Source organism: Nicotiana attenuata, chromosome 8 (genome assembly GCF_001879085.1).
Source record: "Nicotiana attenuata strain UT chromosome 8, NIATTr2, whole genome shotgun sequence".
Lineage (NCBI taxonomy): Eukaryota > Viridiplantae > Streptophyta > Magnoliopsida > Solanales > Solanaceae > Nicotiana > Nicotiana attenuata.
In genome coordinates this window covers 5451721-5477863 of record NC_031996.1, presented here as the reverse complement: position 1 = coordinate 5477863, position 26143 = coordinate 5451721, and the positions used below count along the sequence as shown (strand labels likewise).

Sequence of the window (26143 nt, the reverse complement as noted above, 5' to 3'; positions counted from 1 at the left end):
GGGGGGGGGGGGGTCTTGGATCCTCCTGATACAAGATATTTTCTAGGTAAAAGAGCGGGCAAACCAACTCCTTCACAATTGTACCTATGTGTAGGTCTAATTCAGAGACTAACTATAACATGTGGGTGGGATCCCTCCCAATTACATCAAAAAGACCTTACAAAATTATTAAAAGAGAGTAACCAAGTATCTGGTTGGAATACTTTCGGATCACCTACTATCGAATGTGAAATTCACATAAATTTATCTAGTATATGAGTACAAAAGCAAAACTTGATTCGTTTATTGCTAATTTGTGGCTAGTTTAAGACAGAAAGAAAGGTGTTTTCCAGCTGCAGTCTCTATGTCAAGAAGGTGTTACCGAAAAGCTCTAGATAGCCTCGTGCATTTTGTTCTAGATAGCCTCGGGCCTTTCCTGAATGCCTTCCACTATTCTCTGGGTTAAAATGCATTAAAAGTTCGCTTTGGCATCTAAAATTTGTGATTAAAGAGCTGGAGCCATATCATATGAAACCCAAAAGTAACTGCAGCATGGACAGTTGGTCCTTGGGCTTCAGCTAAAATTGCGCGATGCTGGGGATCAAATGTTTCTAGCAGTAGTTAAATGGCTAGGATTTGGTTGATTGTCAGTTACACTTGTTACACTGAGGTTTCACTGCCAGGGACTTAATGGGATATATCATGAGAATTTGTCTTTCCATCTTACTTAAGGTCATAAATTCTAGACATTGGGCTAGATGTTCTGCTAAGCATCATTTTCATTCATTCATGTTCTGGCTGCTTTTGTTTCTGGTATTTGTTCTGACCTCTTTGCTTTCTTTGTCTTAGTGTTGATATTGATAACTCAATTGGTGAATCAGACTGTCTGAAGGAAAGCGGTTCTAAGAAAAGGTGAAAATGTTTGCCATTTAGGGACATTTTGTTGTATTGGCTGTTCACCTAAGCATAGAGATGTGATGTTGCTGTAACTCATCACTATTGTCTAGTCAGTTCTCGTTTTTTCTTTTTTTTTCTGATAAGGGAAAAAAATATTTCTCCCCTCCCTTTATTTCATTTGTGAGTTTTCATTTTTCCACTATCATCTCGTAGGTTCGTTGTTGAGAAAATATCGATCACATTATGCATTTAATTAGGAGAGTTTAAAGATTTTGACCATTGCTCAGTCGTCTTGTTTTAACGGCCTGTATGAGGACTTATATGCCCTAAGCAGCCTTCTGAAGGTTTCATAGAGATACAGTTCTCTTTGCTCTATTTGGAAGAAGTTATTATCCCACATCAATTCCACAAATTTAGTTTAGATTCTGATTCTTGTGATGTAATAATAGTACACAAAGTCTTCCTTATGTTACTTCTAGTTTCGTAATTCTACTATTAGGTTGAAACCAAACAATGAACTAATTTGTTTGTAGAGGTATACACATTGAGCATTGTGTCCTCAATAATATTGATTTTTGAAGGAAAGCCAGGTGCACTCTTAAATGTTTACTCGTGTTTTGGACAATTATTACAGGGCAAGAGCTGAATCATGCACCTCGTCAAGTTCCAAAGCTTGCAGGGAGAAATTGAGGAGAGAGAAGCTGAATGACAAGTGCGTTCATTACTCATTGAACCATTTCTCCCTTTATTTCATTTTATATATTGCTAACTGATATGGTCTCAGGTTCATGGAATTGGGCGCACTTCTTGAGCCTGGAAGAACTCCAAAAACAGACAAGAGCGCCATTCTGGTTGATGCTATTCGCATGGTAACCCAGTTACGTGGTGAGGCTGAAAAGCTGAATGACTCAAATTTGAATCTACAGGAAAAGATAAAGGAGTTAAAGGCGAGTATTTGCTAATTTCTTCCAATTGAAATCCTTTTATGCTGTATTTGTCAAGTAGTGGCGAAGCTAGAATTTTCATTATGGGGTGTCAAAATATAAAAGAAGTAAACTCGCGAAGAAGCCAAGGGGAGTCAATATATAGTATATATACATTAAAAAGAATTTTTTACCTAGCTACACAGTGTTATTTTTCGGTGAAGGAGACCCCTTGAATACATGTGGCTCCGGCACTGCCCACTTGGTTGGCAGTTTTGTCAATTCTGTAAAACAACTGATGACAAGAAACGCTAAAACATCGCCTTGATTTACTGTTCCCTGACTTCCAAGTATTTTTGTAACTTATGTAGGCCGAGAAAAATGAGCTTCGAGATGAAAAGCAGAGGCTTAAGGCTGAGAAAGAGAAGCTAGAGCAACAACTAAAGACTATAAATGCACAACCTGGCTTCTTTCCTCCCGCCATACCAGCTGCTTTTGCTGCTCCAGGTCAAGCTGCAGGAAGCAAGCTCGTGCCGATCATAAGCTACCCTGGAGTCGCCATGTGGCAGTTCATGCCTCCTGCTGCAGTGGACACCTCGCAGGACCATGTTCTCCGCCCTCCAGTTGCTTAAGTTGTGGCAACTAAAGCCTATGATAATTTGACTTCTTACTCCGGTTATGCTGTTCTAGTCAAATGCCCTTTGACTATTTTAGTTTTTGCCTCGAGTCCTCTTGGTGTATTTGGTGAACAATAGAAGTTTTCTTGTGACCTTTTGGACTTTTTACGAGTTAATGCTGGTTTTATCAACTGTAAATTTTAGCAGGTTCAACCTGGCATTTACGTGTACATTCTTTCCCCTTCTGGTTAAGTTCTCTGCTAGGTTTGTTCCTTCTTTCTGGTATGATTATGAATGGACTGAGGAAGTAATTAAGCATTGTGATGACAGTGCTGGCTATAATTTTCAATCCTAACTGGAGTCCGAAGAATGTGGAAGCTATGTTCTGCACATAGTTCTCTCTTTTTGCCTGTATAGTAATTTCATTCTCTTTTTGTACACCTTTGATACCTTGCATACTCACTCTGCATAATATACCTAAAAAAACATATTTACCATAGTATGGAAGATGATTGCCGTATCATTTTATGTGATATTATTTTTTTATTAGTCCGTTCAATATTTTAGAATAATTTAACTTTAAACTTCTTATTTTACGCTTAATACCATACTTCTATAGTCATCGAAATTCATGCATGTGTTATCACCCTAGGGGTCGTTTAGTAGGAGGTATTAGAAAAAATAATGCAAGCATTAGCTCTATGCATTACTAACACCTTGTTTGGTACATTTTTTCAACATGTGTATAACTAATACAAGTACTAGTTATACATCATACTTGGTATTATCATAGAAAATCATGGCATTAGTAATACCAAGGCTATTAATGCATGCATTAGTATGGTTAAAGACAAAATTGTCCTAAAAGCCTCTTAAAGCTAGAGAATATGGATGGCATTTTTGTAACAACTATTTTTCTTAAAAATTATGCAATGCATTATAATTTTAATACACCACGCCAAACAGTAGATAAGAAACAATATCTGCATAACTAATGCTTGCATTACTAACACATGCATTACTGTCACGACCCGGATTTTTCACCCTCGTGAGTCGTGATGGCGCCTACTAGTGAAAGCTAGGCAAGCCAACCAATTGAATTATTTACCTTGTTTCCATTTTAATCCTTTAACAATTAAGAACCAACATCATATAAACAACGAAATTTAATAAGCGGAAGACTGAAATGTATTATTTTAACAATGATGCCAATACCGGTCCAGAACATAAACTACCCAGAACTGGTGTCACAATTTCACAGACTATTTAGGAATACTACAAATAAGGGGTCTGAAAGATAAATACAACACTGTCTCCGAAATACATGAAAGAAACAGAATGAAAGGATAGAAGGAGACGCCAAGGCCTGCGGACGCCTGCAGGACTACCTCGGGTCGCCTGATGAACTGGAAGCAGCAACGTCACTACGGTCCGAAAGCTACAGTATCGGGATCTGCACAAAAGAGTGCAGAGTGTAGTATCAGCACAACCAACCCCATGTGCTGGTAAGTGCCTGGCCTAACCCCGGCGAAGTAGTGACGAGGCTAGGACCAGACTACCAAATAAACTTGTGCAGTTAAATCATATACATCGGAAAATAAAAGCAGGTATTCACAGTAAAGGTGGGAAGGGGAAAAACATGCTGCGGGGAGTATCAGATAACAACATAATACCAAAGAGGAATGTAGAGAAATCAAAATTCAATTACTAACAAGAATGAGAGACACAAACACGGTATTCTAACAAGGATAAGAGAAACCAACACAATATTCACTTTTATCTCTTTCTTGTTGCAGGCAACCCGATCCCATTTTAAATATCTTGTTGCAGGCGTGCAACCCGATCCCATTTCGTATATCTTGTTGCAGGCGTGCAACCCGATCCCATTTCATATATCTCGTTGCAGGTGTGCAACCCGCTCCCATTTCATATATCTCGTTGCACCCGCTCCCATTTCATAAATCTCGTTGCAGGCGTGCAACCCGCTCCCATTTCATATATCAACATCAATCACAAGGAATCCCAGCAAGGGCACAAGAGTACAACAACAATATCCCAACAAGGGAGACAATATCGCAAACAATAACATCCCGGCAAGGGAACAAGAGTACAACAACAATATCCCGGCAAGGGAGACAATATCATAGACAATAACATCCCGGCAAGGGAACCAACAATGATAAGCATCATATTAGGCATGAATAAACCACAACGGAGTCACAAAAATTACAATACTAGACTCACGGGCATGCTTGACACCGACGTATAGATACACGTCACCATGCCTATACGTCGTACTCCACAATTAACACATAGCAAATAAGACAAAACTCCTAATCCCTCAAGCTAAGGTTAGACCAAACACTTACCCTGATGCCACAAACACAATTTAAGTCTCAACTACCGCTTCACCTCATGATTCCACCATCAATTCGCTTGTATTTGTGTTTTGGGGAAAGAAAGAGTGCTTGAAAAATCGCCCTGTATGTTTTAGGTTTCTGAAAATGGTAAAATAACTGAAAAGTCCCGTTTATATAATACTCTCAGACCCTCACCGCGGACCGCATAAAAAGGGGTTGCGGCCGCGGAGCTCCACCGCGGACCGCAAAATATTGAGCGCAGCCGCGGAGGCTTGGCCTTGCTCTTCCGCGGACCGCATAAATCACACCGCGGTCGCGAAAGCCCCACTGCGGTCGCGAGGAAGCTCTGTGGACCGCGAAGTCAGGTTCAGAGACATGCAACTCCTCTGAACCTGCAACAACTATTTTTCTAAGTCTAAATCCACTCCGTGGCCTATCCAAAACTCACCCGAGCCCTCAGGGCTCCAAACCAAACATGCACGCAACTCCAAAAATATCACACGGACTTGCTCGTGCAATCAGATCATCAAAATAACATCAATAACTATGAATTAAGCCTCAAATTCATGAAGTCACTTAAGAGCATCAAATTTTCCAATTTTCTCAAATAAGGTCCGATTTATACTAAACGGACTCCGATTCTTACCAAACTTCACAGATTTCACTAATTCATTATTTCAAACTTGTACCGAGCTCCGAAACCAAAATACGGGCCCGATACCATTAATTTCATCATCTTTCATTTCTCAAAAACTCTTACATTTTCCAGAAAATAATTTTCTTCAAAAATTCATTTCTCGGGCTTGGGACCTCGCCAATTTGATTCCGGGCATACGCCCAAGTCCTATATTTTCCTACGGACCTTCCGGGACCGTCAAATCACGGGTCCGGGTCCGTTTACCCAAAATATTGACCAAAGTCAACCTAAATTCATTTTTAAAAAAGCAAAATTTATTATTTTCACAGATTTTCACATAATGACTTTCCGGATACATGTCCGGACTGTGCGCGCAAATTGAGGTGAGGCAAAAAGGAGGTTTTAAGGCCTCGAAACACAGAATTTACTTTCAAAACGAGTGAAGACCTTTTGGGTCATCACAATTACTAATCCATCCATTCCTAATATACTTTATTCCGCACTATTCTTATACACCCTACCAAACGACCCCTAAGTTTCAAGCTTTTTTTTCTTATGCTCCCTGCCTAGTTAATTGTGTCACAATAACTGAAATGGGGGAGTACTCTCTTTTTCTTTAGGTTGACCACGTTGACGGCCCCTTAAACTTGTCTGAAATTTTCATTTAGACACGTAAACTAATACTATGACCTATTGAACACTTGAACTATATTTAAATTTTTATAAGATACTATACGTTTGTTTTTTATAAAATTTGTATACTAATAAGACAAAATTAAAGGAAATTTTCTTAGATAAGTAATTAGTTCCTTATGAAATTTGTACAATATTCGTATGTGACACTTGTGGAGGTTAATTTTTGTTTATTGGAAGCATTGCCAAGTGATTTTAATAATTATTTATTCTTCTTTATTTTTTACTTGTGATTTTTAGTCGCGATATTTAAATAAGAAAATCAGTATGTATCTACGAAGTAAACTTACTAAATAAATAACAAAGTTTAAATTAAAAAGAAAAGATACTAATAGAAAGCTAAAACAATAGAACATGATAATTTGATATAAAAACAAGGGTGATTGACATAGTTACCCACAAAAATAAAACTATTTACCCTTACCTACCCATTTATTTTTTTACCCATCAAACTAATTACATTTTCTACCCATAGTAGTTTTTGTAAGGAACTTTCTCTTTTTTCTCCAATTCTTTTTTATTTCTATGGCTCTTTTCTTTTTTCCCATTTTTCTCCTTTTCTTTTTTCTCATTTTCTTCTTATTTAATTTTTTTTCTCTTTTTCTATTCATTTATTTTTGCCCAAATCGTATTATTGTTAATTTTACCAAAACTTATTTTACACTTAATTTTGACTCTTTTATTTTATTTTGTTTTTATTTATTTTCTTCATTTCATGTTCCTTTTCTAATTTCATTTAACTCTTTTTTTTATTTTCTTTATTTCTTGTTCCTTTTCTAATTTCATTTAACTTCTTTTTTATATATTCTGTTTCTCATCGTAATCTAATTCCATTTACTGTTTTCACTATTTTTGTTATTCTTGTTTTTATACAATAAGAAAAAATAATTGCTATAGTAAATATTTGTTCACCCTTTTTTTAATATAACGAGTATTAATATACCTTTTATTTTTTTATGATTTTTTTAATTCAATTATTAAACTGAAATAATATTAGTTGTCACTTGATCTAACTCACTGAATATCACACTGACTGTTGCTGAGCACCATAAATTACATAATCAGATTCTAAGAATCAACATGAGATTGCCATGCAAACCTTGATCACCTTCCCCCCCAAATATGCGCACACACTCTACCATTAGCAGTAACACAACCAGTTATGAAGCAAGAAAAAACAATCTACAACCACCAAATCTCCAAATATACTAGTTAGAATAGAAACAATAATAAAATATTGAAAAATGCAATAAAAATTTAAGTAGCAAAAAAAACTTCTAGTGCCATATGATACCAATATGGGATACATGTATACCAACAAAGTATATGATTGCTCTAGGATATTGCTACAACTATTTGCGACTATACTGCTGTACCAAACATTAAAAGATGCAATAAAAATATGAGAAAGTTACATGCTCGCATTGCAAGCTAAATATTTGCAAAGCAACTTGCTCTATACTAACAGGGTATATAGTTGTATGAGGTCGTTCCAACAATTGCCTATAACTATAAATACTATTACATAATACACATAATCTATGTCCTTCGACACAAAAAAATCCCAACACTACAAATAATGTTCAAATAATTCCAGAATAAAATTCACTTAAAATGCAGATAAAACAACCAAAAAAATCTTCAAACTACCATATGATACCAATATGGCATATAACTATACCAACATGGTATACAATTTTATTGGTAAACTTTCGGTAACTATATGACTATACTATTATTACATAACACACATGCATAAAGAGAAAAATAAAAAAATAGTGTACCACATATTAATATAATAAAGTATTTCAAGGTATTGTACTACATTACTATTATTAAAAGAAAATCAAATAATGTACTAATTAAATGCAGCTAATACAACCAAAAAAGGATTCAACTAACATATGATACCAATATAGTATATAGCTATACTAATAGGGTATATAGTTGTACGGGGTCGTTCCAACAACTTCATATAACTATACAAACTATTACATACACAAAATCTATGTCCATAGGTACAAGAAAATCCAACACATCAAAATACAATCATATAAATCATTTCAGAATAGAATTCATTTAAAAATGTAGCTAAAACAACCAAAAAAATATTCCAACTACCATATGATACAATATGACATATAATTATACCAATAGGGTATACATTTCTACTAATTAATTCCAGACAACTATATATGACTATACTACTATTACATAATACACATGCACAAAGAGAAATATCAAAAAATAATGTACCACATATTAATATAATAATATATTTCAAGATATTGTAATATAATACTATTATATAAAACAAACTCATAAAGAAAAAATCAAAATAATTACATAATACATATGCATAAAGGAAAATTACAAAAATTTAAGATATTGTACTATTTTACTATTACTAGAGAAAAATCAAACAGTGTACCAATTAAATGTAGCTAATACTCTCTAAGCTCTAAGCTCTCTTGAATACACAAATTTACGCTTTCTCTCTCTAATCTCTCACGTTATGCAAACGTACGCCGTCTGAGAAGCAGCCATGGCGAGAAAGCGAGGACGACCTAAACGAGTGCCACTCGTGACGGTTGGCGAACCCATCAGTGCAACAGTAATTGCAGATACTCTAGCTAAGAGATCCATACAGCAAGTAACAACACCAATCGGACACCAATTTCACTCTAATTCTTAGAAACTAGGCTCATCTAGTAATGCTAAGGGACCGGCGAAAAGGATAAATCTCAGTGCAGTGCAGATGAATGTGTCTTCATTTTCGTGTGAAGGCACTCCAGTAAGTACAACTATGGAGATTACTCAGGAGAGCGAGGAAGTAGCAGCAACTAAGCTGAATGTCAATGGAACAGTAACAGCAGAGCTAAAGGATGAGACAAAAGTACATGCAGAAGCACCGGAGCTGGGGAAAGCATGGGCAAATCTGTTTGCTGGCAACGGATCCTCAGAAAATGGTGTGGTATTATCATATATCCCACCGGAAATTGTTGATGGTAATATTGTGGTAAAAGTAGATAAGGAAGAAATTGAGTTGCAAAATAAAAAAATGGGAATGTGCCTTAATTATTTATATAGTTTGGGATACACCAAGGTACAAATTCATGGAGAGATATATAGCTCATGCTTGGAGTAGAGTGAGTATCCCAGATCTGTATTTGCACGAAGAAGGATACTACATAGCAAAGTTTGATACACTTGGTGATTTGAAAGACATACTTTATGGAGGACCTTACACTATTTATGGAAGACCAATGATATTGAAACAATGGACTCCTTTGACATTAAGGCAGAATTTCTGATGGAGATTCCTTTGTGGATCACCTTCCCTAATTTGCCTATGAGCTACTAGGGTAACAAGACTTTGAGTAAACTAGCCAGTGCTATTGGGAAATCACTCTTTGCGGATGAATGTACTACTAAGCAGACACGTATATCATATGCTAGGATTTTGGTGGAAGCTAATGTGACAAAAAAGCTTCCAACAAAATTGACATTACAAGAACCATCAGGGAGAATGATCCAACAGCAGGTGGAGTATGAATGGAAACCCCAATATTGCATAGACTGCATAAAGATAGGACATGACTGTGCATTGGAGAAGAGAGTGAATAAAGAAGAACAACACAGAGGAAGAAAGAAGCAGGGAAAAATTACCACAAGATGGCAAGTTAAAGGGCAAGGGCAGCAACAACAAACAGAGCAAAATGAGGGTACAAGTAAATCAATGCAGCATGATAATAATAATGTGGTTACAGTTAATGAAAGCTCTGGAAATCCAAGGGTAACAAGGGATAAAGGGAAAGCAAAAGAAGGGCAGAGTACTGACCAAAGAGAAGAGTGGCCAGTTCTGGCTAGTAATAGCAGATTGTCACTGGGAACTACAGCAATAACTACAAAAAATGGCTTTCAGATATTACAACAAGAAGATGAGAGAATGGAGAAAAATATACCACCTGATTGGGGAGGTGGAATCATTATTCACCAATGACTTGGCTAGTTTGGAATATTAGGGGATTGAATAAGAGGTATAAACAAAAAGAAATAAAGTAGTACATAAGGGATAAACATATCAAGTTGGTTGGGTTAGTTGAAACAAAGGTGAAAGAAGGCAATGCAGGAAAGGTGATTAGTAGAATAGTCCCTGGTTGGAATAATATGACAAACTATGAGTATGTTGTGAATGGAAGGGTATGGATCATATGGGATGAGCAAATATATGCAGTACAACCATTAGACAAACAAGATCAGTTCATTCACTGTCTAGTAACTGGGAAGCACAATGGGATGTATTGTTATCTCACAGTGGTGTATGGACATAACATTGCAGAACAAAGAAGAACTTTATGGGAACACATAAAAGATTAGCACAGATTACTAAAGGACCTTGGTTATTAGGGGGAGACTTCAATGCTTTACTCACTGTCCAAGATAGAATTTCTAAAGTGCCTGTGACAAATGTTGATATAAAAAACCTTGCTGAGCTATGTCAAGATATTGGTATTGCAGAATTACCATGGAGAGGGGATTATTTTACATGGACTAACAAGTAGCAGGGTGTTGATAGGGTGTGGAGTCGTATAGGTAGGAAGTTTGGAAATGATATTTGGATGATGAATTATAGTCTCCTGAGTACTGATTATTAAGGGGAACCTTATATTTCAGATCACAATCCCATGTGCATCAGTATAAGGCAACCTAGGATTCTTACCAAGAGCCCATTCAGATTCTTTAATGTATGGGCAAGTCATCCTGAGTTTGAAATAATAATAAGGGAGGAATGGAGCAGGAACAAAGTACCAGAGAAGATGGAAAGTATTTGGCTCAAGCTTAAAAGGATGAAAAGGTGTTTAGGCAACTGAATGAAACTGAGTTCAAAGGAGTAGCTGAGAAGATAGATCAAGCAAGACAAACTATTTATCACATACAAAGCCAGATGCAAAATAGCTATAGTGACCTGTTGCAAGTACAAGAGAAGGAATGGTTGCAAAAGCTGGAAACATGGTCAATGGTGGAAGAGAAGACACTGCAACAAAAGGCTAGAGCAAACTGGATCAAATTGGGTGATTCTAGTAATAAGTTTTTTCTGCAGTGATAAAAGAGAGGCAGCAGAGGAAACAGATTACTGAACTACAGACATTATCAGGGAGTACTATAACAGAACATGCAGATATAAAGGAGGAGATTGTATCCTTCTATAAAGGCTTAATGGGAACCAGTGCACATATACTTACAGCTGTGTACATGATGGTAATGAGGAAAGGTCCAAATCTAACACAGCAACAACAACAAGATTTGAATGCTGAAATTACTGAACAAGAGATAGTAAGGCTTTGAAGGGGATAGGAAGTGATAAAGCTCCTGGTATAGATGGGTATAATGCAGAATTCTTCAAGAAAGCATGGCCAATGATCAAAGAAGAAGTGTATGCAGTTGTGAAAGAATTTTTTCATACAGGGGTGATGTTTCTAGCAATTAACTGCACCACCATCACTTTGCTACCTAAAATTCCCAATCCAGTGACAATTAAGGATTTTAGACCTATTGCTTGTTGTACTGTGTTATACAAACTTATTTCTAAAGTCATCCCTGGTAGACTACAGAAGATCATGCCATGCATCATATTTGAAGCCCAAGCAGGATTTATCCCAGGGAGGAAAATAGCAGATAATATCATCCTTGCTAATGAGTTAGTTAAAGCTTACAACAGGAAACATATCTCTCCTAGCTGCATGGTGAAGGTTGACATGATGAAAGCATATGATTATGTTGAATGGGTGTATTTGAATCAATTGTTAGAGTATTTAAGCTTTCCCACAAAATTCATTAACTGGGTGAGAACTTGTGTATCAACAGCGAGCTATTCAATCATGATAAATGGGGAGTTGACAAAACCTTTTGAAGTTGCCAAAGGACTCAGATAGGGTGATCCCATATCACCATTTCTATTTGCAATTGCAATGGAATACCTAAGCAGGCTACTCAAACGGTTGAAGAAACCAAGGAATACAAAATTCATCCAAGGTGTGGTAAGCTAGATATAACTCATCTCAGCTTTGCAGATGGCCTACTGATGTTTGCTAGGGGAGATAGTAAATCGGTTCCACTCTTCATGCTTGATTTATGCAATTTTCTGCTGCATCTGGACTGTTAGCCAATCCCAATAAGAGTGCAATTTATTTTGGTGGAGTTGCTCAGGATGTTAGGCTGGAAATTCTACAGAATACTGGATATTCACTTGGGGAATTGCCTTTCAAATATCTGGGCATCCCACTGGATCCAAAGAAGTTAACAGCTTTGCAATGGCAACCATTGATTGACAAAATAGTTGCAAGGATCTCCTCTTGGACAGCTCGGAAATTATCTTATGCTGGAAGGGTACGATTAGTTCAAACAGTAATATTTGGTATCCAATCTTATTGGTCTCAAATATTTATCTTACCAGCTAAAGTGATGAAATTAATAGAGTCATACTGCAGAAGCTATATATGGTCTGGCTCTAACACAATTACAAAGAGAGCATTGATAAAATGGGAGAAAATGTGCTTGCCTAAATCTGCTAGAGGTTACAATCTATTGAATATCACAGTTTGGAATAGAGTTGCTATCACTAATGTATACTGGGATCTGGCACAGAAGAAGGACAAAGTTTGGATAAAATGGATCCACACATATTACATAAAAAGGGCAAAGCATACTGGAGATGAGTATATATCAACAGGCAAGTTGGATGGTGAGAAAGATCATGGAGGCAATAGATGTAATTCAACAAATGCCAACAGTAAAGCACAGTCAGAGCGGTACCAAACAAGTATACTTAGGCATTCTGGGAAGATACAACAAGGTGGCATGGAGAACCTTAATGTTCCATAATGAAGCTAGACCTAAGGCAATATTCACTATGTGGATGCAATATCATGGGAGACTGTTGACAACAGATAGGCTAGCAAACTGGAGAATTTAAGTAAATCCAAGATGTTGCTTATGTAATAGTACAAATGAATCACATGTGCATCTGTTTGGTGAATGCAGTTTTGCTAAAACAGTATGGGGGATGCTTTTGCAATGGCTACAAATACATGATGCTCCAATTCAATCCTGTACACAGATGATGGCATGGTGATAACACAAGCTAAAGGGAAATCGTGTAAAGCCAAAGTAATGAAAATGATATATGCAGAGTACATCCATGGGATATGGAAAGATAGGAACAGTAGAATATTTGAAGAGAAAACTAGGACTGCAGATCAAATAGCAAGAGAAGTGGCATGTGTTTGCAATATTAGAGCTCAAGGAGTAGTGAGGGAAAAAATGCAGCATCTTATATTTTAAAGACAATGTTGCAACTAACCAGTTTACTTGTATAATGTCTCTTATGTACTGCTCATAGCATAGTCATAGAGTTAGAAATATGTAAGAATTAAGCAAGTCGAGGATGACTCGGCTGTTTTGTAATGATTTCTTTGGTGATTAATGAAAATATAATTACCAAAAAAAAATGTAGCTAATACAACAAAAAAAGGTTCCAATTAATATATGATACCAGTATAGTATATAGATATACCAAAAGGATATACAATTGTACGCAAAGTGTTTAAAAAAGACTTTTTTAATGCAATTATTAAACTGAAATAATATCAGTTGTCACATAATCTAATTAACTCAATTTTTTGCGTCATCGATTATACTAAAATTTAGATATGTTATAATAATATACTATATACTATTTTGAAATGGAGAATAAATTAATAAAAAATATTCAATGGGCACGCACATCCTATTATGAAATGAGAAAGATAGAAGAAAAACGTTTATTTATATTTGAGAAGACAATAAAAGAGAAAATAGGTTGGGGCAATTAATGGGGTTTCACGTGATCCGGGATAGAAAGGAAAGGATTTTGAAAATAGGTAGTTGGGTAAATACTTTAGATTGCATAGGTACACATTGTAAGACAAACTAGAATGGGCAGTAACAGATAATTAAAATTGCATGAATAGGCATTTAGAGTAGATTTCCCCAAAAACAATGACCATACACAAAATTAATCCAATGATGTAAGAAAAACGAGAGAAAAGGGGGAAAAATAAAGAAAAAGAAAAAGAATAGAAAAATTTACTTTTTATTTTGCTCCAAAATAAGTGTCCATTTATATAATCAAGAAAAATTCAATTTATTTTTCAAAAATTACGGTTATGTACATATACCTAAAAAGTCATTTACTCTCACATTTTGACAACTAAATGTTTAGTTACACTAGGCCTCATATGTTTTCACTTAATGGAGGTCTGAATCTTAATCATGCAGATCTCAGACATTAAGTGCGTTTATTTTTAACGTCTAAATCTTAATTATTTAGATCTTAATCATTAAGTGTGTTTTTTTTTTTACTTCACAACCACTTAATAGGTCTGAATAGGTCTGTATGATTAAGATCTATAACAGAGACTTAATTTCATTAAGATGTTATCACATATTTATTATTAACTACCGCCACCGCATACCATTATCAACTACCACCATGCCACCACCACCGCCATACTCAACCACCACCACTACCACGCCACCATCATCCTCAATCATAGCCGCCACTATTATCGACCATCACCACCTACTATCACCACCACTCCGACCACCATCATTATCACCCACAATCAACACTCATCCACCTCAACTACCACAACTGACCACCCCATCACCATCAACAACCATAGCCGGCACTGCCCATCATTATAACCTACCACCACCCACCGACCACCTTCCTCAGTCACAACTACTACCACCTGTGATGACCCAAAAGGTCATCACTTGTTTATAAATTTAATTATGTGCTTCCGAGGCCTTGAAAACCTCTTTTAGCCTCTCCTCGATTTGCGTGCACAGTCCGGGCGCGTAGCCGAAAAGCTTAAATATGAAAATCTGTGAAAAATGGTAAAATTTGGTTATAAAATGAGTTATTTTGACATCGGTCAACGTTTTGGGTAAACGGACCCGAACCCGTAATTTGACGATCCCGGAAGGTCCGTAGGAAATAAGGGACTTGGGCGTATGCCCGGAATCGAATTCCGAGGTCCCAAGCCCGAGAAATGAATTTTTGAAAGAAATTATTTTCTGAAATTGTTTAAGGAAATTGGAAATGAAATTTGATTAGAACATGTTAGTATCGGGCCCGTATTTTGGTTCCGGCGCCCGATACAGGTCTTATATATGATTTAAGATGTTTCGGTTAAATTTGGTGAAAAACGGACGTCGTTTACGTGATTCGGACATAAATTGCTAAAGTTGATGTTTTGTGAAGTTTGAGAAAAATCCTTTGATTTTGAGGTTTAATTCGTTGTTATTGAGGTTATTTTGGCGATTTGATCGCACGGTTAAGTTTGTATGATGTTGTTAAGTTAGTACGCATGTTTGGTTAGGAGCCCCGAGGGCTCGGGTGTGTTTCGGATGTGTTTCGGGATGTTTTGGACTTAAGAAATGTTGCAGATCTTGTTGTTCAGTGCACAGGGAAATTGTTCTTCGCGTTCGCGTGGTCCCTCTCGTGAACACGTAAGGCAAGATTCCCAAGTGCTAGTTTTCTTCTTCGCGAATGCGAATGTTGAGACGCGAACGCGAAGTTGAGGGGGGAGACCCTTCGCGAACGCGTCCGTCCACTCGCGAATGCGTAGGGTTCTGGGGAGGGGACACCAAATTTGTTCATCGCGAACGCGATCCTTGGCACGCGAACGCGAGGGCTTGAGGAGATTCTTCTCCGCAAATGCGAGCCCGCTTACGCGAACGTGAAGGCCGTGGACCTGACTCATCGCGAACGCGATGTCTCTGTCGCGAACGCGAAGAAGGTTTTTTTTGCCCAGTTATTTTAAAAGACCCAAAACAGTAACATTTCGGGATTCATTCAAAATTTCAAAACTTCTTCATCTTAACTCCAAATTGGGCGATTTTTGAAAGAGGATTTCACCACAAATTCATAGGTATGTAATCTTAGACTCATTTTATTCAGTTTACATTAACACCCATTAGATTTCTAGGCCTAAAGCATGAGATTAAGGGTAGAAGATTAGGGATTTTGGTAGAGTTAGGGCTTTTTGATTAATTGTGATTTAGACCTCGTTTTGGGGTCGAATTCTAGAAATAATTATATATTTGGGCTCGTGGGTGAATGGGTGATTTGATTTTGGTCCGAACCTCGTGTTTTGACCAAGCGGGCCCGGGGTCGATTTTTGGATTTTTGGGAAGAATGATTAGAAAGCTATAATTAAGCATTGGAATTGGATTGTTTAGCATTTATTGATGTTATTGAATCGATTATGCATAGATACGATTGATTTGGAGCCAAATTCGAAAGGAAAGGCGGTGCTTGAGGCTTGAGTTGTCCGTGGAAGTTCGAGGTAAGTGTTTGGCCTAACCTTAGCTTGAGGGATTAGGAGTGTGTCCTATTTGCTATTTGTTTTCTCGTTGAGTACGACGTATAGGCATGGTTATGAGTATCTATACGTTGGTGTCGAGCATGACCGTGGGTCTTATATTGTGATTTTTATGACTTCATTGTATTATTCATGCCTTGGTGAAGATTTCTAATTGTGGTGCAAAGTTGTGAAAAGAATTGTGACCTATGAACGTTAAGGAGCGTTGGCTCCAGTTGTATAACGAATTGTGAAAGTATAAGTAATAATTGAACCTCTAGAGCAGTGGATCGAGTGATAAAGTGAATTGTGAAGTAAAAGTGAGAAAGAGAAGAGATCATTATGTTGCCCCCTTGCCGGGCTACTGTTGAGTTGTGGTTCCCTTGTATTGTGTTCTTAATTGATATTATGGATACTTAGGTTGATGATTCTTTGTGTTAGGTAAGGATTATGGTTATAGATGAGGTAGTTAGATGTTGGAACAAGTTTGGATATAGCTGAGGTAGATAGATGTTGTAACAAGTTTGGGTATNCACTACTTCGCCGAGGTTAGGCTAGGCACTTACCAGCACATGGGGTCGGTTGTGCTGATACTACACTCTGCACTCTTTTGTGCAGACCCAGTGTTGTAGACTTCGGACCGTAGGTTGGAGGCTATTTTCAGTTCACGCGGAGATCTAAGGTAGACCTGCAGGCGTCCGCAGGCCCTGACGTTTCCTCTATCCTTATTTCCTGTTTCATTTTTCCTTATATTCAGAAAGAGTGTAGTGATATTTTCTTAAGACTTTGTATGTAGTAAATCATAGACCGTCTGTGATACTGTGACACCAGTTCTGGGTAGTCGAGGTTCAAACAGTTGTATTAGAAATTCGTGTTTAGATAGCTTGTGGCTCCTTTCTTCCGCTTATGTTAAATTCGGCTGTTTAAATGTTATTATTACTATTAAAATTGCTAATGAATACAAAATGAGTAAAAAGGGTAAATTGTGAAATTAGTTGGCTTGCCTAGCTCGTACTAGTAGGCGCCATCACGACTCCCGAGGGTGGGAATCCGGGTCGTGACCAGTTGGTATCAGAGCTCTAGGTTACATGGGTCTCACAGTTCACAAACAAGCTTAGTAGAGTCTGAGCGATCGGTACGGAGACGTTTGTATTTATCCCTCAGAGGCTACAGAGTTAGGAAAAAGACTTCACATTTATTCTTTCCTGTCGTGCGATTTTGTTCTCTCAGTGCTAAATTGAAACCCCTACTCTTGTCCTTTCGCGAATGGCGAGGTCACGTACCGCTTCTCCAGCCGGATCACCATCTTTGACTTGGGAGCAGTTCACTCAGCTATTTCTGGAGGAGTTTCTCCCCATCACTCAAAGAGGGGCCTACCAGAGGCAGTTTGAGCGTCTCCGGCAGGGTTCTATGACTGTTACCCAGTATGAGACCAGATTCATCGACTTGGCTCGTCATGCTCTTATCATGCTTCCCACTGTGAGAGAGTGAGGAGGTTCATTGAGGGACTCGTCCAGCCCGCTCAGTTAGCTAAAGGTGGAGGTAGAGGTATTAGAGATGGAGGTAGAGATGCTAGAGGTTGAGGTAAAGGTATTAGAGGTGGAGGTGCAGGTACTGTTTTGGTTTGTGGTAGAGAAGCTTGGGTTTTATTTTGCGCCGTGTCTGGTCATGCCTAGTGATTCTTTGAGTGCCCCTGTTTATGTGTATACACCGGTGGGTGATCCTATTGTGGTGATTGGAGGTCTTGAGACTCGTGTAGATTTGTTACTTTTGGACATGGTTGATTTCGATGTTATATTGGGGATGGACTGGTTATCACCTTACCACGCTATCTTGGACTGTCATGCTAAGACTGTGACCTTAGCCTTGCCGGGTTTACCCTGTTTAGATTGGAGAGGGACTCCTGGTCATTCTACCCGTAGTGTTATTTCTTATGTGAAGGCTCGGCGTATGGTCGAGAAGGGGTGTTCGGCCTATTTGGCTTATGTTTGCGATTCTAGTGCTGAGGTCTATCCTTTTGATTCTGTGCCCGCGGTTCGGGAGTTTCCTGAGGTATTTCCTTCAGACATGCCGGGTATGCCACCCGACAGGCATATTGACTTTTGCATTGATCTGGTTCCGGGCTTGCTGCCCATTTCTATCCCGTCGTATCGCATGGCCCCGCCTGAGTTGAAAGAGTTAAAGGAGCAATTGCAAGACTTACTTGAGAAGGGTTTCATTAGACCCGGTGTTTCGCCTTGGGGTGCACCGGTGTTGTTTGTTAAGAAGAAGGATGGGTCGATGAGAATGTGTATTGATTACCGGCAATTGAACAAGGTTACAATCAAGGATAAGTGTCTGCTGCCGTGGATTGATGATTTGTTCGATCAGCTTCAGGGCGCCAAGGTATTTTCAAAGATTGACTTGAGATCTGGCTACCATCAGTTGGGGATTAGGGCATCCGATGTCCCTAAGACAGCTTTCCGCACTCGGTACGGGCATTATGAGTTCTTGGTTATGTCATTCGGGTTGACAAATGCCCCAGCAGCCTTCATGGATTTGATGAACCGAGTGTTCAGGCCTTATTTGGATTCGTTCGTGATAGTCTTCATTGATGATATATTGATATATTCCCGCAGCCAGGAGGAGCACGAGCAGCACCTTAGAGTGGTTCTTCAGACTCTTAGGGATAGTCAGTTATATGCTAAGTTCTCTAAGTGTGAGTTCTGGTTGAGTTCAGTTGCATTTCTGGGTCATGTTGTATCAGCAGAGGGTATTCAGGTGGACCCAAAGAAGATTGAGGTAGCCAAGAACTGGCCTAGACCAGCATCAGCTACAGAGATTCAGAGTTTCTTGGAATTGGCAGGCTACTATCGTCAGTTCGTGGAGGGTTTTTCATCTATTGCAGTCCCAATGACCAGGTTGACCCAAAAGAGTGCCCAGTTCAGATGGTCGGACGAGTGTGAGGCGAGCTTTCAAAAGCTCAAGACAGCTCTGACTACGGCAGCGGTATTGGTTTTGCCCACAAGATCAGGGCCTTATACAGTTTATTGTGATGCTTCTCGTATTGGACTTGGTGCAGTATTGATGCAGGATGGCAAGGTCATTGCCTATGCTTCGCGGCAGTTGAAGATTCATGAGAAGAACTATCCAGTTCATGATTTGTAGTTGGTAGTCGTTGTCCACGCATTGAAGATTTGGAGGCATTATCTGTATGGCGTGGCATGTGAGGTGTTCACGGATCACAAGAGTCTTCAGTATTTGTTCAATCAAAAGGAGTTGAATTTGAGGCAGAAGAGGTGGTTGGAGTTGTTGAAGGATTGTGATATCACCATCTTATATCATCCGGGAAAGGCCAATGTGGTGGCCGATGCTTTGAGTAGGAAGTCAGCACATTTCATTCCTGTGGCAATCACCTATTCTTCTGAGAGGCTAGCTGAGATCTATATCCGGGAGATTGTTCGCCTTCATGGTGTGCCCGTGTCTATCATTTCGGACCGAGGTACGCAGTTTACCTCGCGACTCTGGAGAGCAGTTCAGCGAGAGTTGGGCACACGGGTTGAGTTGAGCACAATATTTCATCCCCAGACGGACGGGCAGTCCGAGCGGACTATTCAGATTTTGGAGGGTATGCTCCGAGCTTGTGTTATTGACTTTGGAGGCTCGTGGGATCAGTTTTTGCCTTTAGCGGAGTTCGCCTACAACAACAGCTACCAGTTGAGTATCTAGATGGCTCCTTATGAGGCCTTATATGGTAGGCGGTGTTGGTCTCCGGTTGGATGGTTTGAGCCGGGGGAGCCTCGGTTGTTGGGTACGGATCTGGTTCAAAATGCCTTGGACAAAGTCAGGATCATTCAGGATAGGCTCCGTTCAGCTCAGTCCAGGCAAAAGAGCTATGCCGACTACAAGGTTCGAGATTTGGCTTTCATGGTCGGTGAGCGGGTATTGCTTCGAGTGTCGCCTATGAAGGGCGTGATGAGATTTGGGAAGAAGGGCAAGCTTAGCCCTAGGTACATTGGTCCATTTGAGATTCTTGATCGAGTGGGAGAGGTGGCTTATAGACTTGCATTGCCGCCGAGCTTATCAGCCGTGCATCCAGTGTTTCATGTGTCCATGCTTCGGAGGTATCACGGCAATCCATCCCACGTGTTAGATTACAGCACTGTCCGGTTGGACAAGGACTTGTCTTACGAGGAGGAGCCGGTAGTTATTCTAGACTGGCAGGTTCGTCAGTTGAGGTCTAAGAGTTTTCCTTCTGTTCGTGTTCGTTGGAGAGGTCAGCCTCCTGAGGCATCGACTTGGGAGTCCGAGTCCGATATGCGGAGCCGTTATCCCCATCTTTTTCCCGACTCAGGTACTTCCTTCTTATGTCCGTTCGAGGACGAACGGTTGTTTTAGAGGTGGAGGATGTGATGACCCAAAAGGTCATCACTTGTTTTTAAATTTAATTCTGTGCTTCCGAGGCCTTGAAAACCTCTTTTAGCCTCGCCTCGATTTGCATGCGCAGTCCAGGCGCGTAGCCGGAAAGCTTAAATATGAAAATCTATGAAAAATGGTAAAATTTGGTTATAAAATGAGTTATTTTGACTTCGGTCAACGTTTTGGGTAAACGGACCCGGACCCGTGATTTGACGGTCCGGGAGGGTCCGTAGGGAAATATGGGACTTGGGCGTATGCCCGGAATCGAATTCTGAGGTCCCAAGCCCGAGAAATAAATTATTTTCTAAAATTGTTTAAGGAAATTGGAAATGAAATTTGATTAGAACATGTTAGTATCGGGCCCGTATTTTGGTTCCGGCGCCCGGTACAGGTCTTATATATGATTTAAGATGTTTCTGTAAAATTTGGTGAAAAACGGACGTCGTTTGACGTGATTCGGACCTAAATTGCTAAAGTTGATGTTTTATGAAGTTTGAGAAAAATCCTTTGATTTTGAGGTTTAATTCGTTGTTATTGAGGTTATTTTGGCGATTTGATCGCACGGTTAAGTTCGTATGATGTTGTTGAGTTAGTACGCATGTTTGGTTAGGAGCCCCGAGGGCTCGGGTGTGTTTCGGATGTGTTTCGGGAAGTTTTGGACTTAAGAAATGTTGCAGATTTTGCTGCTCAGTGCACAGGGAAATTGTTCTTCGCGTTCGTGTGGTCCCACTCGCGAACGCATAAGGCAAGATTCCCAAGCGCCAGTTTTCTTCTTCGCGAACGCGAAGCTGGGGGGGAGACCCTTCGCGAACGCGTCCGTCCACTCGCGAACGCGTAGGGTTCTTGGGAGGAGACACCAAATTTGTTCATCGCGAACGCGATCCTTGGCATGCGAACGCGAGGGCTTGAGGTGATTCTTCTCCGCGAACGCGAGCCCGCTTACGCGAACGCGAAGGTCTGTGGACCTGACTCATCGCGAACGTGATGTGTCTGTTGCGAACGCGAAGAAGGTTTTTTTTTGCCCAATTATTTTAAAAGACCCAAAACAGTAGCATTTCGGGATTCATTCAAAATTTCATAACTTCTTCGTCTTAACTCCAAATTGGGCGATTTTTAAAAGAGGATTTCACCACAAATTCATAGGTATGTAATTTTAGACTCATTTTCTTCAATTTCCATTAACACACATTAGATTTCTAGGCCTAAAATATGATATTAAGGGTAGAAGATTAGGGATTTGGGTAGAGTTAGGGCTTTTTGATTAAGGCAAAATACATAAGTTAGCCCCCAAACTATGCACCAAATCCCTCTTAGACACTTTTTGCGGACCAAAATTACCTTACCCACTCAACCTTTTCGAAGTGTGTCTAAGCCACCCCATTTTTGACCAGGTATTACACGCAAAACGGGCGCGTGAAGAGGTGAAAAATGAAAATCTAAAATTTTATTTGAACGGTGTAGATTCGAGCAAGTTGATCCAAAGGTCTAAATTTTTTTTCTTTTTATCCTTTTTTTCTTTTACCAGTACATACAGAAAAAAAAGAAAAAAATCGCTAATGCTAAAACCTTCGTCCCCAACCTCCCTACTCATTGGTCTTATTCCCAGAATATACTTCACCCAAGCACTCCGGTAGATTCAAGTAGGAATAAAAAAGAAATAATCTTTAGATTTAATATCTCCACCCGTGCTTTTCTCCATAGCCATGGAGTTATCAGTGAAACCTTATCTTTTTCTGTCTTTTATCAACCGAAAATGAAGTTCTGCTTGAAACTCCGGCCGGTGAAATAGTTTAAATTCTGCTTCAAGTTGAAAAATAAAGAAGTTAATACAGTTGGGTGCTTCATTAATATGAATATGGCAGTGGCACAAGAAGAGATTAATGGGTTTCTTCTTGTGGGTTCTATCTGCCATGGCTGCTAAGGTTTTAGAGGAAGAATGATTGTACACTTCCACTACAACTTAATTGGTGCAAAATCAATAATCCATTTCATATATCAATCAAAGAAATTCTGGGTTTTTCTTAAAGAATGGGAGAAGTAAGGTGTTTTATGGGAATGCTCTGATTAATCAGAGAGGAAAGTGGTGGACGGTGGGGGAGGGGGGGGGGGGGGGAGGGAAAGTAAGAGATGAGTGGGGTGGGGTTTGTTTTTTGATTTCTTTTTCTTGTTTAAAAATTAGTATCAATTGGGATGCAAATTATGCAATTTTTTTCCTTGAGTTATGACACCTGTCACGATTTAATTAGCGCGTGTGATGCAATTTCTGAGATGAAGTGGTCAAACACAAAAAAGGTGTGTCTTAGGCACACTTCGGAAAGGTTGAGTGTGTAAGGTAATTTTGGTCCGCAAAAAGTGTGTAAGAGGGATTTGGTCCATAGGTCAGGGGGGAATAATTATATATTTGGGCTCGTGGGTGAATGAGTGATTTGATTTTGGTCCGAACCTCGTGTTTTGACCAAGCGGGCCCGGGGTCGATTTTTGGGTTTTTGGGAAGAATGATTAGAAAGCTATAATTAAGCATTGGAATTTTTGTTTAGCATTTATTGATGTTATTGAATCGATTATGCATAAATACAATCGATTTGGAGCCGAATTCGAAAGGAAAGGTGGTGCTTGAGGCTTGAGTTGGCCGTGGAAGTTCGAGGTAAGTGTTTGGCCTAACCTTAGCTTGAGGGATTAGGAGTGTGTCCTATTTGCTATTTGTTTTCTCATTGAGTACGACGTATAGGCATGGTGACGAGTATCTATACGTTGGTGTCGAGCATGACCGTGGGTCTTATATTGTGATTTTTATGACTTCGTTGTATTATTCATACCTTGGTGAAGATTTCTAATTGTGGTGCACAGTTGTGAAAAGAATTGTGACCTATGAATGTTGAGGAGCGTTGGCTCCAGTTGTATAACGAATTGTGAAAGTATAAGTGATAATTGAACCTCTAGAGCAATGGCTCGAGTGATAAAGTGAATTGTGAAGTAAAAGTGAGAAAAAGAAGAGATCATTATGTTGCCCCCTTGCCGGGCTACTGTTGAGTTGTGGTTCCCTTGTATTGTGTTCTTAATTGATATTATGGATACTTAGGTTGATGATTCTTTGTGTTAGGTAAGGATTATGGTTATAGCTGAGGTAGTTAGATGTTGGAACAAGTTTGGGTATAGCTGAGGTAGATAGGTGTTGTAGCAAGTTTGGGTATAGTTGAGGTAGTTAGATGTTGGAACAAGTTTGGGTATAGCTGAGGTAGATAGGTGTTATAACAAGTTTGGGTATAGCTGAGGTAGTTAGGTGTTGTGACAAGTTTGGGTATAGCTGAGGTAGATAGGTGTGGTAACACGTTTGGTTATAGCTGAGGCAGTTAGATGTTGGAACAAGTTTGGTTACAGTTGTTTCTTTTCCCTTGCCGGGATAGTGTAGACCTTTTGATCCCTTCTTGGGACTCTCGTTATAATTGTAAATATTATATATATGGATCGGGTTGCACGCCGCAACAATATTATATATATGGATCGGGTTGCACGCCGCAATAATATTTTATATGGATCGGGTTGCACGCCGCAACAATATTATATGGGAGCGGGTGGTACGCCACCACGAGATATAATGAAATGGGAGCGGGTGGTACGCCTACCACGAGGTATAATGAAATGGGAGCGAGTATTACGCCTACCGGGAGATATAATGAAATGGGAGCGGGTGTACCACGAAGTATAATGAAATGGGAGCGGGTGGTACGCCTACCACGAGATATAGGAAATGGGATCGGGTTGCACGCCTGCAACAAGATGTCAAGAGAAAGTGAAATCTGCCTTTGTTTTCCTTAATAATTCTCTTGATATTCTGTTTTTACTTGTTATTCCCTGAAGCATGTTTCCCCCTCCCATCTTTATTTGTTTACCTCTGCTTTACTTTCCGCTGTATATTATACAACTGTGGTTTATTTGGTAGTCTGGTCCTAGCCTCGTCACTACTACACCGAGGTTAGGCTAGGCACTTACCAGCACATGGGGTCGGTTGTGCTGATACTACACTCTGCACTCTTTTGTGCAGACCCAGTGTTGTAGACTTCGGACCGTAGGTTGGAGGCTATTTTCAGTTCACGCGGAGATCCAAGGTAGACCTGCAGGCGTCCGCAGGCCCTGACGTTTCCTCTATCCTTATTTCCTGTTTCATTTTTCCTTATATTCAGAAACAGTGTATTGATATTTTCTTCAGACTTTGTATGTAGTAAATCTTAGACCGTCTGTGATACTGTGACACCAGTTCTGGGTAGTCGAGGTTCAAACAGTTGTATTAGAAATTCGTGTTCAAATAGCTTATGGCTCCTTTCTTCCGCTTATGTTAAATTCCGTTGTTTAAATGTTATTATTACTATTAAAATTGCTAATGAATACAAAATGAGTAAAAATGGTAAATTGTGAAATTAGTTGGCTTGCCTAGCTCGTACTAGTAGGCGCCATCACGACTCCCGAGGGTGGGAATCCGGGTCGTGACACCACCACCCGCCATTATTAACTATAACCACCCGCCACCACCATCCTCAATCATAATTGCCACCACTACCAATCACTACTAGCTACTAGCATGAACCACCATCATCAACCCAAACTATCACCAACCACCGCCTTTAGTCGGCATTCACCCGTTAGCCATCATCACCAGCAACTAACATATTTTAAAAAACTATATATTTTATTGATAGAATATTAGATTAGTTGGTATTTCATTTGAATTTTATGTTTATTAATTTTCAAATAAAGATAAATTTTATACATTCAGATGTTAAAAATCAAACAGTCTTAATTATTTCTATTCACATCTTAATACACATCTTGATATATTAAGACGTGTATGCGGATTCGTATATCTTAATCTTGATATAAATCTTAATATTCAAATATGTATTTAGATTCAGACGTCTTAATGTTAAAAAAATAAAAAAACAAATGAGGACTAACTATTTTTGCGTACAATTTAGTATTTTAGCCTTTTGCCAAAGCAAATTGGTCACAATAAGAGGTAATAATGATCTTCATTTCCCCTTCCGACGAACGGAACTTCATTGCCGGGCTTCAGCTTCGTCCGAGAAAAAAATCCTAACAGTGCCAATTCGCCCTTCCAATTTTTTTTGGTTAGACTTTAACTAATCTAATGATAATCTTTATTATTTTGAGTGTTATATATATATATATATATATATATATATATATATATATATATATATATATATATATA

The 26143-nt window shown here is 39.0% G+C and overlaps 1 protein-coding gene across 2 annotated transcripts in view; it reads left to right on the top strand.

The window, feature by feature from the left end:
- The window catches only part of LOC109230787 (transcription factor ILR3-like), a 4358-nt gene extending 1552 nt beyond the window's left edge, over positions 1–2806 (top strand). Inside the window, exons 2-5 of one of the 2 annotated variants that reach the window (XM_019396221.1) lie at positions 829–891; positions 1511–1588; positions 1661–1823; positions 2171–2806. In XM_019396221.1, coding sequence (XP_019251766.1) covers positions 829–891; positions 1511–1588; positions 1661–1823; positions 2171–2431 — 565 coding nt within the window. In that variant the 3' untranslated portion in view covers positions 2432–2806. The remainder of the gene's footprint in view (positions 1–828; positions 892–1510; positions 1589–1660; positions 1824–2170) is intronic. The other variant, XM_019396222.1, reaches the window with a different exon arrangement.